The sequence below is a fragment of the Camellia sinensis genome, chromosome 8, assembly GCF_055761805.1.
Source record: "Camellia sinensis isolate YWXY chromosome 8, ASM5576180v1, whole genome shotgun sequence".
Taxonomy (NCBI): Eukaryota; Viridiplantae; Streptophyta; class Magnoliopsida; order Ericales; family Theaceae; genus Camellia; species Camellia sinensis.
This window is the reverse complement of record NC_138968.1, coordinates 145,908,594-145,924,650: the sequence shown is the minus strand read 5'-3', so window position 1 is coordinate 145,924,650 and position 16,057 is coordinate 145,908,594. Positions and strand designations below refer to the sequence as shown.

General features: G+C 34.3%; 1 protein-coding gene across 3 annotated transcripts; it reads right to left on the bottom strand.

The window, feature by feature from the left end:
- Positions 1 to 4,363: 4,363 nt before the first annotated feature.
- On the bottom strand, positions 4,364 to 9,573 carry LOC114307396 (ADP/ATP translocase 3, mitochondrial). Of its 3 annotated transcripts, none has more exons than XM_028252802.2 (4): positions 9,357 to 9,573; positions 7,883 to 8,384; positions 7,071 to 7,442; positions 4,364 to 4,911 (listed from the first exon to the last, which is right to left on the bottom strand). In XM_028252802.2, exons 2-4 carry the CDS (start codon positions 8,360 to 8,362, stop codon positions 4,615 to 4,617), a joined length of 1,149 nt encoding a protein of 382 aa, XP_028108603.2. In that variant the 5' UTR covers positions 8,363 to 8,384; positions 9,357 to 9,573; the 3' UTR covers positions 4,364 to 4,614. The 3 variants fall into 3 exon arrangements, with proteins under 3 accessions (XP_028108603.2, XP_028108605.2, XP_028108604.2); XM_028252804.2 differs by having other exon boundaries at positions 9,164 to 9,422; XM_028252803.2 differs by lacking the exon at positions 9,357 to 9,573 and adding an exon at positions 8,621 to 9,028.
- Positions 9,574 to 16,057: the final 6,484 nt, after the last annotated feature.

Below are 16,057 nucleotides of genomic sequence, written 5' to 3'. Positions count from 1 at the left end.
TTTCTCTATTTCTTTAAATTCTAATTGTTGTTGTGTACACAATAGAATTAATCTTTTTAAATACATTGAAGATTGTCTAACAAAAGTAATATTAAATAATGTATATTTAATATGGAATAATATTTAATAAGTTAACTGAGCTTGATTATTGAACCAAACATTTTCTTTATTATTAAGCTTTGAGCTAAGCTAGAACATGAATAGTATAAATGAGCCGAGAGCTTGAGCTGGATTAATTTTCGAGCTTGATTTTCCAACTCCATAAATAAACGAGTCGAGTTCAAGCCCTACAAAGCTCGATTGTGCTCGGCTTGTTTTTAGTCCTGCACAGGACGACTAGATTGAACATGAGTTACAAACCATGAATCGAGAGAAAGGTCGGACTCAAACTGAAAGACTAGAAGAAGACGATGCGCATGATAATGACTTAACAACTTCTTCCCCAGGTAGTTTTCACAGTTGTTTCAAGTGGAGCTCGACAAAGACATCTTCATTCAGCCCCCCTGTGAAGAGAGAGAGAGAGAGAGTTATCTTGGAACCGAAGCGATAAACATGTTTTGTAGCAAAGGTCTCGAGGTGATGAAATTAGGAGAATAGCTTTCAGATAGACAGGCTAAGAGGAAAATGATCAAGCCCTGGAGGATTTATGTCCTTGGCTTATCAGCTTTTAACTAGTTTTCAAAGAAACATATGATGATGATGATTAACGCTAACAGGTCACAATCTAACTCATTCAATGAAGTTCTCAAATGGAAATGGTGTTGGTGTCAGAGACTTCAATCTTTAGGTCTTGGCAAAACTCTAGGATTAATCCAATCACATTATGAACAGATGGATTTTCCAGAAAAGTGAATTACATCATGAACAGAAAGATTTTCCAGAAAAAGCGAATTTTTTTTATAAAAAATTCGAGACAAATTTTACCAGTAATCCGTGTAATTTTCCTTGAATTTCAATATAGTTCTTGTCATTTCAATTACAATATATGTGTGACAAATAAGGACAATTACGGACGTTAAATTTAGAAACTTTCTCCCTCTAGTTGAGAGCTGCTCTCTCTCTGTACTTTTCTTCTCCTAAGGTTTCTAGTGTGCAGCGGCAGTCGGGGTGGGGAGGGGGTTTCCAACGACCTCCGGTCTCCTCTCCCTTCCTTCTCTTTCATTTCCTTGCTTTGCTGTCCAATAACTTGGAAGCTTTGGCTTTCTATTGTCTCCCTACTTTGTGAGATGTTTCTTCTCTCCTTCGCTGCAACTTCGGCCATGGCCTCACCAGATCCGCCGTCTCTCCTCTTTTCCGCCTCCACCTGGTGTTGCCTTCGCATCTCCTCCTGGTCAGCCTTCACCGCCCTTGCTCACCGCTCTTTCTCCGCCAGATTAACTGCCTCCCTTTCCCAGATCTGTCGCCTTCGCCACTGCTGGATCTGCCACCGCCGCTGCTGGAAGCTGTGGTCTGTGGGTTTGTGTGTTTGATCAGTAAACTTACCCTCTTTGTGGTTGGGATCTATGATTTATCTCAGACATACTCTATTATCGAGCTCTGATGATTGGCTCTACTTTGCAATACGAGTACGAGATGCGCAGCTGAATATTTTCATAACTTCTCTTATTTTTGCTTTTAACTATATTTTTACTTTGTTTAATATAAATGTTGAGTTGAATAGACTCTTGTGCCATTTGGCTTTCCTTAATATATTTTTCTATGAATCGGGAAAAAAAAAAAAAAATGGACAATTAGGGTGTTCAATTGCAATGAGCTTGATTTCAATGTTAATTTTCAAATTTTTTTTTATAGCACATAAAACTTCTTACAAGACAATCCACATAAACCATGCAAAGCCCACATAAACCATGCAATTCTGCTTCTGCAAAATCAAAATAGCATCATAATGGAACCAACGGCTCCAAGCCTTCAACGGACTTTACCAAAACTATTTACTAATTGCTATATTACTTCAAGATCGTATCAGAGAGCGCGAGACCAGTTGAGGAGTCGAGCCGATAAAAAGGAGGAGAGAGATCTGTCTTCTAGACTCACAGAATCAGACCCTCTCATCTGCGAAGTTGGGGAGGGAAATATGCGCAAATCCCAAGCATCACGAGTCACCTTCCTTCTTTCCTCCCCATTAATTAATGAGGTCTGGGAATTTTCACAAACAAGTAAAAAGTTTGTGCTGGCAACTATGCCTCTCCTTAAAGAGTTCAGGAAGGATGTGAAACCTACTTCATTGCCAGTGTAAAGGCAGGCGTTTAAAAGGAAGCTTATTAGAGGATTGAATTGACAAAGGAATTGGTTGGAATTCTTTATTATGGAAAGGAATAGGGTAAGGAAGAAAGAAAGCATCTGGAAAGCTAGCCAGTTCTTGGTCAAGGTTACAGTATTAAAATCAAAACCCCCTTTCAAATGCACTGGCCTATATATATTGAATAATAACCAAAAAAATAACAGATGAACAAAATAATATTATATATAACTAATAAAAAAACCATAAAATTAGACACAACTAGCAATATATCAAAAAATCACAACAAATATTGGATTAATAAATTATTCAAATAACATAGGGAATTTGGTGATAGCCCCCTCACTATCTAATTTGTCTTTCAAAATGACAAGAATTATATAAGTACTTTCAAAATCCCCTAATATTTTAAAACTTGTTTCTTTTACTATATTACCCTCATATCTATCAGCTCTCCTATTAAGTCATCTTCACTATATATTTCAGAGTAAAGTTTTACTCTGTATGAAAGTAAAATTTTACTCTGTATAAAAGTAAAAGTTTACATTCTGAAACTAAAAGTAAAATTTTACTCTGTATGAAAGTAAAATTTTACTCTATATAAAAGTAAAATTTTACATTCTGAAATTAAAAATAAAATTTTACTCTGTATGAAAGTAAAATTTTGCATTCTGAAACTAAAAGTAAAATTTTACTCTGTATAAAAGTAAAATTTTACTCTGAAAAACTAGTAAAATGTTAGACTCTACACAAAAGTAAAATTTTACTCTGTACAAAAGTAAAATTTTACTCTAATTCTGTCAAATGAAAAAAACAGAGCAATAGAACCAGAGCAAAATTTTACTCTGGTTCTGTCAAATGAAATTAGATACAAAACAACAAAAATAAATAAAAAACAAACAAACAAACAAAAACAAAACAAATTAATCAACAAATCAACATATCTAATTGAGAAGAAAAACTTCTAAAACTCGATCAACAATCACAAATCTTAATGAAAAGAATACATGTGTTCAACAACACTCATACACACAAATATATATATATATATATATATATATATACATATATTCAAAACTCAAATCTGTGTTTAAAAAAATATGTATAACCAAACAACTCCACCCGCACTCTTCTCCACGTGGTCATTGCGAACTCGATGGATCTTCAAATTGCAATAGAAGCTTCAAATTGAGTCTAATTTCGCTTCAAGATAGCAAACACAAGTCTGATTTCTATTCAGTTAGCGAAGTTGATCTGCAAGTCGTTCGAACTTAGAGTTTGCAACCTTTAAGCCAGATACAAACTGAAATCGCAATTCCAATTAGCACTTGAAATCCAAAGTTCTCATCGAAGTTGACTCAAAGAACAACGAGTCACAAGAGAGAACCTAAGGTCAGATCACGAAGGACTCCAGTTCGTAATCGCGAGTTCCAGAAGCTTGAATTCGGGTTGATTGTCGAATCGGATCAATTTTGCGATGAAGTCCTTGGTTTCTTAACAGACGCAAATTAGATTAAAGCTTCAAACTAAGCTTCAATTCAAATACACAGGTCAGATTGTGATTGCTTGAACCAGGTCAGTGTTCTAGGTCAAAGATTGAATGAATCTTAGGCTTAGATGAACTCGATTTTGGCTGGCCAGAGTCATAGAGACCAAGAAGGTGGAGAGAGAGTGGGTGGAGAAAGTGGGAAGATTTAGTTGAGGGTATAATAGTCTGAAAAAATATTTAAATAATAAATTTTGTCCTTTATGCAAGATTTTATAATTATGAAGAGGTTTAGAAAATTTAATTTTTTTCTTAGTCCTTTTAACAATGAAAGGAAGGTAAAGGGGGTTTATAACCAAATTTCCCAATAACGTATGTATGGAAAAAATAACCACAAAATCACTCAAAAAAACTGATATTAACCACCTTGTACCACAGAACAATAGAACATCTCGAACTTACAAGTCAAATACCAACTTGTGTAACTTTGATCACTTGCTGTTATCATGAGCAACAACAGTTATAGACCATATAAATGTATCATAATCTCAAAGCCACCTTACTCAAAAAAAAAAAAAAAAAAAAAATCTTAAAGCCACAATCCAAAAATAATTATACTAGTAGTATCTATTGCCATATTCGACAAACCACTCACAACATTACATTGCCAATTAATAATTAAAACAATGTCATATTTATTTTTCTCACCAAAAAGACAAATATAAGCTGTAGTATATAAGCTCAAGCACACAAAACATGAAATCCCTAAATATTTGGGGAAATATCAAAAGTAACATTGTTTGGACAAAATTGTTGTAAAACACAAATTATAGTAAACCTAAATCATCATACTTTCATCATCATCATCATTATCATCACTGATATCATATTAGCCACCGCCAGATCCATATTTCTTTCCCAAAACAATGAGCTGCAACTTGTCGTAACCAGCGAGCACACCAGCTCCTGCGACAGCACGCAATATGTTTGCTCCAGCACCCTTAAAGAGTGATTTAGGTCCTTCATTCTTGATGATCTGACTAAATGCATCGATAGAGCTCTTGTACTTGACAGCTTCTCCCGAGGTCATCATCATCCTTCTACGCACAGTATCAATTGGGTAAGAGCCCAATCCAGCACCAAAGGTGATTGCCCATCCCAGCAAGAAACTAGCTAGGAAACTATCCTGTAGATATTAAACACAAGCAATACATCAATGTCCTGCACCTGGAAACTATAACCAGTGCTGCATTGTGTGAAAAAAGACAGCCCAACGCTAGCCTATAGCCTCTGGCTATATGCATTGTGATGCAGGTGTGATTTTAGCAACAGAAATTTTATGTTGTGTTCAATAGGCAATCTCATGAAGCGTGGCTCTTCATATTATCAACTAGAAATAGGAATTCCCATTTTAATGTTTCTTGCCATGCCGGAGATTTTATTTATTGGTTTCACAAAGTTGAAATTTCTTTAACTATATTGAAATCTTTGAAGAATAGCAAGTCAAATATGCAACACATAAGTTAAACAGCTATGCTTGCTTCTACATGGTGAGTAGCAACTGCCATATGATCGGAGACAACAATATAACGAATCCATAACGATGTGGCACAATATAACGTTGATGAGCATTATATTCCTTCAATCAAATCATGGACAGATGTTATATGAACGATATCAAAGAAAGGTTGAGTCGAAACAACTGTTCTACAAATACACACTATTTTTCACGACTTAATAACTACTATGTGATTGTGGATACAAATTATTCAATGAGTAAGTTGATGAGTCTGTCAAGTTCAGATCAGCAGCGTATTGAAGGCATGAGGGATTTGAGTATTCTGACATTTGACAAATATAAAGACAACAATAAAGGCAAGATGTTAGGAGATATTGTCGAACATGATGTAGGAGAGTTGGTGGAAATAAACGTGTTCAAATATTTCAAGCAATGAAAACTCAAGGATGAGTCATCCGCTTTGACCAAAAAAGATTAGACGGTGATGACAAGTTCACACAAGAGAACACAAATACTACAAAGACATTTACTTCAAGATGAGGCAACAAATGAACCACTATGACATCTGAGCTGCAAATATTTTCCCAAACCCATGTAGAGTACAACCAACCCCGTCACCGCTCCATTTACAATTTCAAACAATTCAAATATATAACAATTATGTTTTATTTGTTTTGGGTATAAGGCCATAGAACTGGACTATGTATCCTAGCCAATCCTGAATCTCATGTTTGTATACAAAAAATCTCCGGACTGATTTGACCAAAATACCAGGATTGTACTAATCTCCAATCCCCCCCTCCCCCCCCCCCCCCCTAATTGACATGCATTCCAAACATGGGATAGGATATGTAATCCTTATGGGATTAGTAATCCCAAAATTATTAGTCCTTGGACTAACCGGGGTTGTTTGGAATGTTCTAAATAAGTGTACTTTTTGACTTTTTGGACTAAAAAATAGAGGAAAAAAATATGATTGTTTGGGATAACTTTTTGACTTTTTACGAAAAAAATGTGTATTAAAATATTGTATAAAATAGCAAAATTACCATTTTACCTCTACTATATCTAAATGCCTACTGACTTGGCTTGTCCAGGAAGCCAGACGGTGGGCAGCAAACATGTATAGAAGCAGATTGTTTACAATTTGAGATCGGACTGGACGGTGCTGTTCGGCACGTGAGGGCCCACCACAAGTCCTGTTTTGATAATCGGAATTGTTCAATATGTAGAATTCGTCAAGTATTATATGTTTGTAAAAAATCATGTTGATCGAATATCGATAGCTATTTGATCAAATTAGTTTTTTGTTAACCGTTAATTTCTTCACTGCCTATTTTTTTTACAAAATTGATTTGATCATATAGTTATCGATATCCGATCAACGTGATTTTTTAAAGATATATAGTACTTGACGAGTTCTACATATTGAACGGTTCAGATTATCAAAACGAGACCTTTGGTGAGCCCCCACAAACCGAACAGCACTGTCCTGTGTAAATTTGTTGTGCACCCATGTGTAATTTGTACGGGGACAGACCCATCACTGTGTCATACATTCATGACTTGTACTTTGTATCAATGCAATTTTTTTTTAATTTGTGAATAATGATAATTTTTTGACTTTTTTAGTAACTTTTTGATTTTTTGTCTTTTTTAAGACATGCCAAACCAGCCCAACAGTCCCATATAATCCAATCCAACAAAACAAGCATGGCCTTGGCATGTTCCCTCTTATTTTACAAAGCTACACTGAAAAGCATACAGGAGGGAACATAAATAGAAGATAAAGATCCAATACGAAACAAAAGGCTAGAATAAGTTACCTGCAACTCACCAACCAGAACCACAGGTTTCAAGGAATCATACATTCCAAAGTATAGCCCACGGTAAACTATGATTCCCACAACAGAGATGTTGAATCCACGATAAAGCCCAGCAATGCCATCAGATTGGATGGTTTTCTTGTAAACATCAATTAAACCATTAAACTGCCTTTCACCACCCTTCTTAGCAGCTGTAGCATCATTAGCCAAACGTGTTCGAGCATAATCTAGGGAATAAACAAAAAGAGAAGATGAAGCACCAGCAGCAGCACCTGACGCCAAATTCCCAGCAAACCACTTCCAGTAACCATCCTTGTCTTTCTTGAAATTAAACAGTCTCTTAAAATAATCTTTGAAAGCAAAGTTCAGGGCCTAAAAAGGATTGATGAAATTGCAAATTCTGTGAGACATTCTATAAAACAAGACATGGTTGTCAACAAATGATAAATCAAAACAGAAACCTAATGAATCACATCAACAAGCCAGAGTTTTTAATTCAAACTTCCAAAACTGACAGGATGAAGCTGTTTGGAGGACCTAAATCAAATCCACATTACACATCACTTCCTTTCAAATTTCAGGATGTCAATCCATCCCATTGCTAGCAAACACATATATATACACTAATTATTATGCAATTGTTATTTCTGCAGACCACACACTCACATGGGGTTGTCCCATCATGTGAGTGGCAGGGTTGTGGAAGAGATGTTTTGGACTGTGGACATAACTGCTCCCATACTAATCAAGAGCAGAAAAACGAAACAAAAGAAATGGCAAGATTAACAAATATAAACAAAAGATAGGCTAACCTGGGTTGGGAAATATCTGATAACATTGGTAGTGTTGCTTCTCCACAAAGAGAGAATGCCTTCATCCTTAATTGTTCGGGCAAAGCAGTCCGAAATTCCTTTGTATGGTTCAGATAGCCGACCAGCTTTGATCATCTCATCCTGATTCTGAATCAATAGCTTAACTCGCTCTATCGGAGCAGCAACAGTCTTGGATACAGCACCAGAAACCCCTCCCATGAGGAAGTCTATCATAAAACTACGAAAACCTTTTTCTGCGGGAGCTTGCACAAAAACAGAGGATAGTGGTGATGCAAATTCCAGGCCAGTGCCTTGCAATGTTGGTGGCAGAGGACTCTGCAGACCTCCATTTACATATGCACCAGTCATATTGTGTAAACCAGTATTCCTGGAGCGCAAGTTAGGAGAAATTCGAGATAAGAAATAAGATTGCCCATGTATCTTCTGGGAAATTGATGGATGCTGTGATCCATCCGCCATATTTGCAACTCAAGGTGGTGACCTGCATCAGAAACCAACATTAATTACATGCAAGAATAAAACAAAAACAAACAAAAACAAGCATATCAAACAAAGAACACAATAAAGGTTTAAATACAAAGGAACAATAGAGAAAAGGGTTTTTCCCTTCCCAATCTTTTCACTACTATAAACACCGGTGCCAAAATAATAAAAGAAATTCCATGGAAATACAATCAAGGATCCCAGGCAATAAAACATCGATTGTAGAAGACTAACATGAGATGTAATGTTCTTTCGAGCACTGGTGAAGAATATCTGTAATTGTAGGTCGTCTAGTTATGTTGCCAGTGATTAATATAAGCACACATATAAGCCTACAAGTTTGCGTGTCCCCAATGCCCACAAGAAAAAATGAAAACAACAGACGAAAAGTGTCTTACTCAAATTCAGTAAAGTCTTTGCATCTTTTCATATGCTTGCCACTTAATTATTTCCTATGTTTATTCATACCCAAAAAAATTAATCTTAAATTACCCATTAGTCAGGTCAATAGCAGCATTCACCTATTCTAGCAATCTAAAGTAACTCTACTGAACAAAAATGACAGGGAAAAAATATATGAATATATGAACCCCAGAGCCAAAAAAAATTTTTAAATAAAAAACTATTATGACAACTAAAATTAGTTCATTACAGTACAAAATATATCACAATAGAAGACATGGAACATTGAAATAAGCAGTCCCTACAAAAAGCTATTATTTTAACATCATCAAGAAAAATTCCAATCATAATTTCAGAAGGTTTAACAAGCTTTACCAAATTCCACCAACAAAAACTGTAAATCTAAGCCCCACAAATGAACATTATAGATTTCTCATAAGCTAATGGTTACAGACAAAAGAATAAGATGAAAACAAACTGAGTTTTGAATGAAAACAAAAGTCTCCAGTAAGCCAAAACAAGAACATATGATTCTAACACCCAAGCTTGAACATGTAGCTAGAACTACCTGCGAAGATCGCCGAGGAAGCAACGGTCTGCTTGGTCCTGATTTGTGAGAAAATATGAAGAAAAGCTGCGAGTCTGCGAATGTTGCGTAGATTAGAGCACGCCAGAGAGGACCAGGGTTAGTCATAGTTTGATTTGTCAAGCCTCTCTGTTTTGACGTTTCTCATAATGGGAGCGACGTGTATGGCTTTTATTTGACATTTTTGTCAGAAAAGTATAAGAAATAGCGTTTACACTCTTTCCACCATTAAAGCATCGTGGCTAAAAGAAAAATATATAATATTTTGACACTATTAATTTTTAAAATATGATAATAGTTAATCATTTAACCGTTTTTTTTATTTATTAACCAGTAATCATTTAACCGTTAAACTATGAAAGATACTCTTATCTGACGCGTCGTGTAATAAAATATATATATGTATGTATAAATAAAATATTAGTTGTGTTACATTAATATTGTTAATGTGAATATTAAATATGTAATAAAAATCTTTTATTACATATATGAAAGGTTAAAGTGCGACGAATTCGTCACGTATAATATTTTATATTTAATCAATTCTTATTCTAATGTGAAATTGTCAAATTGAATTATTTTAATTTCGAGTATTAGACTATATGAAAATTTAATTAAATATCTTATTCAGTTTAGTAATGTTGAAATTTTATTAATTGGATCTGAATTGGAGTTGATTAAATTATAAAAAGAAAACAAAACAAATAAATAAATACATAAAGCAAAAATGGAACAAGTGACATGTAGCTTAAGATGATGATTATGCATGCGTAGGTGTGGTGAGTCACCTTAAAGGCATATGTTGGATAAGCATGAATTGATAGAGAGGCATTTGTATGTACCACGTGTATGAGTGGTGGCTTGAGACTCACGGATTGAGTACCTATAAATAGGGATGAGATGTTCAAGGTAAGGCAAACAAAGAAAGGGGAAGAAAATATTAGAGGTAAAAAAGGTCTTTGATAGTGAAAATAAAGAGCGAGGTATTAATTTTAAAGTGAGTTATATTATACCTTGAGTTACCATAATATATTTTACGTATGTTTTGGGTTACCATGAATTATTTTACGTAATCTATGTTTTATAAATTATATTAATATTTTGATTACGTTAATTATTTTCTGAACTCTATTTGCTTAAATTGAAACCCATGGATATGTTTGTTTCACTTTTAGAAATTATTGGACAATGATTTTGTAAACAATTATTTCTATAAGTACCACCACGGGAGTCTCATGCCTTGGGGGACTTAAATAATCATTGGCCTCTGTTTGGCTACTTTGTGGTCCTCTGTTTGTCATGGATCCATCGACCTCTATTCTGATTGTCACTCCAATGACCTCTGTTTTGTTCTGTTCTTTACCATGGTCATGGTTATTTATTTACATAATTTCTGTATTTCAATTTCTGTCACATTGAATAAGTTATTTATTCAAATTAAGTTATGTTAATGTTTTAGCTGAAATAATTATCTATGGTAATTTTTGTACCCTCACGGTTACTGTATAATATTTCCCACTCTGTCATGTGCTTATAGCTGTTAACCATTTTTAGGTGACGTGTCAAAACCAGTACATGAGGTAGGCATAAGGCACTTTGTAGTCATAGTACAGCTCGGGTATTGTAATCGAATAGAAGCTCTAATGTACACATTTTTGTTATACTTAAATGAAGATTTGGATACCTTTTTATTTTACTTCACTGCACTATAAATTTGTTATGATTTCAGTTATTACCTTGTCACGACGCCGAACCTTCGGGTACCGGATTTGGGTCGTGACAAAATGGTATTAGAGCAATGGTTTTTTAAAATAAAAAATATATATATATTGGAGTATAGGACACGCGCACAATTATGTAATGGGATAAGGGTATGCATGATAAGTTTGTGTGATTTTGTACCAAATTTGATATAAACATAACAGGAAAACAAAAATGAATGGTATCGGGTGCTGCCAGTGATGAGTAAGAAAGAATAAGTGTTGTGCACTTTGTGTGTTTAGTCTTTGTGTTGGGTCCGTACCTAGATAGAGAAAGAGGAAGAATAGGCGCAAAAAGAAAAAAAACAAACAAACAAACCCATCACGTGGGTTTGAAAAAAAGAAAAGAAAAGATTAATTAACAAGAGTGGATGACAGGTATAGGAAAAGAAAAGTGAAAGGATTTTTTGAAACTGTCAGCTTTTAAGTTGCTCAAAATCAGGTTTCAAGCATATAGGAGATAGGTCTCAATAAGAGGAGTCCAGACCCAAAAAAAATAGGCAAAGTGAAGATCGGAGTGGACTACACGTGTCGGTCAAATCTTTGCACATAAAGTCAACTTGAAATTAGAAAGCCACTCACAACTAGAGGTTGAAGATGACCAGTTTGTAGCTAATCTAAATACTTTGAATATTTATTTGAGACAAGGGAATCACAAGAGTAAGTTTGGCTTAGTGATTAAGGCGTATGGTGCGAACATTGTAGTCAGAAGTTCAAATCCTTTTAGCAGCCCTTGAGGATTTAAATGTTTAGGTAGACATCATCATAGAATATTCTGTTGGAATCAACGAAATATTCTAAAAATTGCAATTTGGTCCCTAAAGTTTTCAGAAATTATAATTCGGTCACAGGATTCCTAGAAATTTTCATTTTGGCCCCTGTAATTATGAAATCACAATTTGGCCCCAAGAGTTTGAGAAATTTGCTCTTTTATATATAATGTGTTTGGCATTATAGTTTTGTGCGATCATACATACAGAAGCCGCATGCATCTAGTAAGCAAGTGATAAATTGTGCATTCAGGAATATGTACATATGTAAGAATTAAGGTTAAAACTTATGAGCTACAAGGAAATTTGATGATTATAAGAGGACTGAGATGTGTTTGATAAATAGCCTAAGCATTGGGTCTAAGAATTTAGAGCTGTTATTAAATTTTGATAATTATGAGGAAATTGAGATGCAATGTTTAGTAAGTGTGGTATTGAGACCAAGAGTTAAGAACTACTAAGGAACTGAGATGCGATGTTTAGTAAGTGTGGTATTGAGGCCAAGAGTTAAGAACTATTGAGGAATGTCTAACGTTATAAGGAAATTAGAATTGTTGACTGGCATATTAAGGAGTACAAATATGATGATTTGTGACAATATAGTATTATAGGGATTAACGGTTATTACAGAACTTCGACGATGAAAAGAGACTGGGATGTGTTTGTTTAATAAGTTTAGTGTTTAAGTGAAGAGCTATTGTGAAATCTATAATGCTATAAGGAAGTGATGAAAGCTACGTGGTTACATGTGAAGTTAAGCTATGAGAACATTTCGAGAAGTTGAAATATCTAACGATCAATGAAGTGCATGGAACTATGGTGATTGATGGCTAGGAAATTATTTGATATGAAGAAGGTATGTTTTTTTTTTTTAAGGGACCTACTATCTGAGCCATAGGGTCTCATACTTTTGTTGAGTGACCTTGAAAGTCCGATTGAAATCACATTCGGCCAGTGTAGTTTCATATTTGAAATTCTCCGTCAACTTCGTGGAAATGAATAGGTTGCCCTACCGATGCCCTTGCATAAGTATTTGGCTTGCGATTGCATCCGTCGTGTTATGTTCCGAGCTAACTACGATTATCCCAAGTATTATCCACATTTGCCGTGTGACTTAAGGAAAATGATAATGAGAAGTATAAATGATGTGGAAGTTGTTGAATCTCTGTCGAAAAATTACACAAAGTGGAAGAAGTATTAGAAAATATAATGAAACCTATGCAAACATGTCAAGGGAAACAACAAAGATCAAAAGAAAAACTAAATAAAAGTAGATTATTGGAAATATAAAGATTATTAGAAGATATGTGAATAACTAAATAAAAGTATATGTGATTTATAAGAGTAGTACGTTGGAATTAATATATTTTGTGGCTTAATATTACGATAATGACTTCGAGGTTTGCTATATTTTACTAAATAGCTTTTGATATGAATTAGGACGAATTACAATTTGGATTATGAACCACTAAATGAAAATGAGCTAAACTCATGTGATGAGACAATCAAATGATGAGAAAATCAAATGATAATGAAAGTTACTTTGGAAAAGCAAGGCCATATGATTAGTTTTCGGGTACAAGTACACTAAGTGTAAAGGACCAAAATTTCTAAGGGGGAGAGATTGTGACGACCCTGCCACGTATAATATTTTACATTTAATTAATTCTTATTCTAATGTGAAATTAACGAATTGAATTATTTTAATTTCGAGTAACGGACTGTATAATAATTTAATTAAATATCTGATTCAGTTTAGTAATGTTGAAATTTTATTAATTGGATCTGAATTAGAGTTGATTAAATTATAAAAAGAAAACAAAATAAATAAATAAATAAATAAAGCAAAAATAGAGCAAGTGACATGTAGCTTAAGATGATGATTAGGCATGCATAGGTGCGGTGAGTCACCTTAAAGGCTGTTGGATAAGCATGACTTGATAGAGAGGCATTTGGATGTGCCACGTGTATGAGTGGTGGCTTGGGGCTCCCAGATTGACTCCCTATAAATAGGGAGGAGATGTTCAAGGTAAGACAAACAAAGAAAGGGAAATAAAATACTAGAGGTAAAGAAGGTCTTTGATAGTGGAAAAAAAGAGCGAGGTTGACACGCCTCAATTTTAATTACTCAGAAACATTACCAAAAGCCTGTAAATTAGGTCAATTTTTTTTTTAATTACAAATATCTATTACCCTTGAGTAATAGAAACATAATAGTACATGTTCTCTCTTATGATGAATACAACAATAATAATAATACATGCCAAGCTCCCGCTACGGAGTTAGAAATAAATAATTACAAATATCAAAGTACAATGAGATTACAAACAAGATATACATGAACTTCCTAATCCTTTAACCAATCAATCCGAATTCTCTTCCTGTAAGAAAAATGAGACAACAAGGGGTGAGCACAATTGCCAAGTAGGAATCTCATAGTTCTAAAATAATAACCAACACATTGATAAAAATGATCATGCATGTAAGGTGATACCATATAGTAAGGTGATGTTTTGTAATTTTCAAAATATCATACATAGAGTATTTTTTTTTTTTTTTCCTCAAAAGTTATTTGAACATTTAGGGAAACTTTCTACCATCAAAAACTATCATTTTTATTAAAAAACCATAAATCCTTTTTTGAAACAAATATATTTAAGGAACCACATCATTTTATATTTATTAACCAATTCCAAAATATTCCTCATTTAATTTCCATCTTAACATTCCTCATTTTTATTTCCATTTTTCCTTTTTATTAATTAAATTAATTATAACACCATAACCTCAAGCTCAAGTTCCCTTAATACTCCAAAACATCCCACATACATGCTATTCCCACCAATCTATTCATGTTTGTTGTAACTCCTCAATGTAGAAATTCAAATCTCATTTATGTTCAATAATTGTTATCCTACACTCAACTCCTACTTATCTAACAACTACATCACATCCACACTTGCATTATCAACTATAATTCAATATATCACAACTATATCATATCCACATATGTGTTATCAATCATACTTCAACATATCACAAGGATAATAAACATTTTTAATTTAATTTCTTCAGATAAATTCTATATGCATTCCCTTTCTATGCCAAATTACATATCAATTGTAATTTCATATGTTCATCTCAATTCACACATATTATCATCAACTTCACACATTTCTCAACACATTCAACCTTTTGCCGACTTGATACGGTGGGACAGCGGGCACCCAATCCACAACACTATCCACCTTTTGCCGGCTATTATACGGCGGGAAGTGAACTCCCAAAAACCATTTTCTCAAAAGCCATTTTCTTCCAAAAATCATATTTTCCGCAAACCATTGTTCAACTTTTTAAAACCATCCCCCATATTTGCTGGCTATTATACGGTAGGACGTAGGCACCCAAAACATTTTCGAAAACCATTCGTTTTTTTCACTTTTGCCAGCTACAATATGGCAGGACTGTGTGGACACCCAAAAATCATTTTTCCACTTTCGTTAGCTACAATACGACAGGACTGTGTGGATACCCAAAAATATTTTTTCCACATTCGTCCATCGATAAGCCTAGACAGAGCAATTGGGCACCTTAAATTCAAACCACTTCCACATTTACCAGCTATTATACTGACGGTCAGGGGCACTGAAAAATTATTTTTCAATTTTTAAAACCATCCCTCACATTTACTGGCTATGATACGGATGGTTGTGGGCACCGAAAAATCATTTTTCAACTCCCCGCGCGGGTACCAACCACAACACAACCCAACACAACTCAACTCAACCCAACATGACTTAACTCCACACAACACAACTCAACCAAACTCAACACAACCCAACTCAACTCAACACAACATAACCTAGCTCAACTCAACACAACATAACCCAATACAATTCACATAACACGCAATAAAATTTAACACAACCATTTCAACACAAAGCTCATATCATCCATACCATTAGTGATTTCTTTTCCCCCAAGTTTGGTTTCATATTATAACATAATTTAAAATATCAGCATTATGAGTTTAACCGCAACTTTTACATAAATTTCTCAAATTCTTTAAAAATTTCAATTAAACTTGTACAAGTGTAATTTAACACCTCAATTTCATGATTCTACTATGAATTGAAGCAAAATCATTAACCAT

Coding starts and splice junctions, on each gene's coding strand:
- LOC114307396 (XM_028252802.2), bottom strand. CDS start 8,362: ATGGCGGATGGATCACAGCATCCATCAATTTCCCAGAAGATACATGGG. Junction 7,443..7,882: donor TCAGATATTTCCCAACCCAG/GTTAGCCTATCT, acceptor AATCCTTTTTAG/GCCCTGAACTTTGCTTTCAA. Junction 4,912..7,070: donor TTCTGGTTGGTGAGTTGCAG/GTAACTTATTCT, acceptor TAATATCTACAG/GATAGTTTCCTAGCTAGTTT.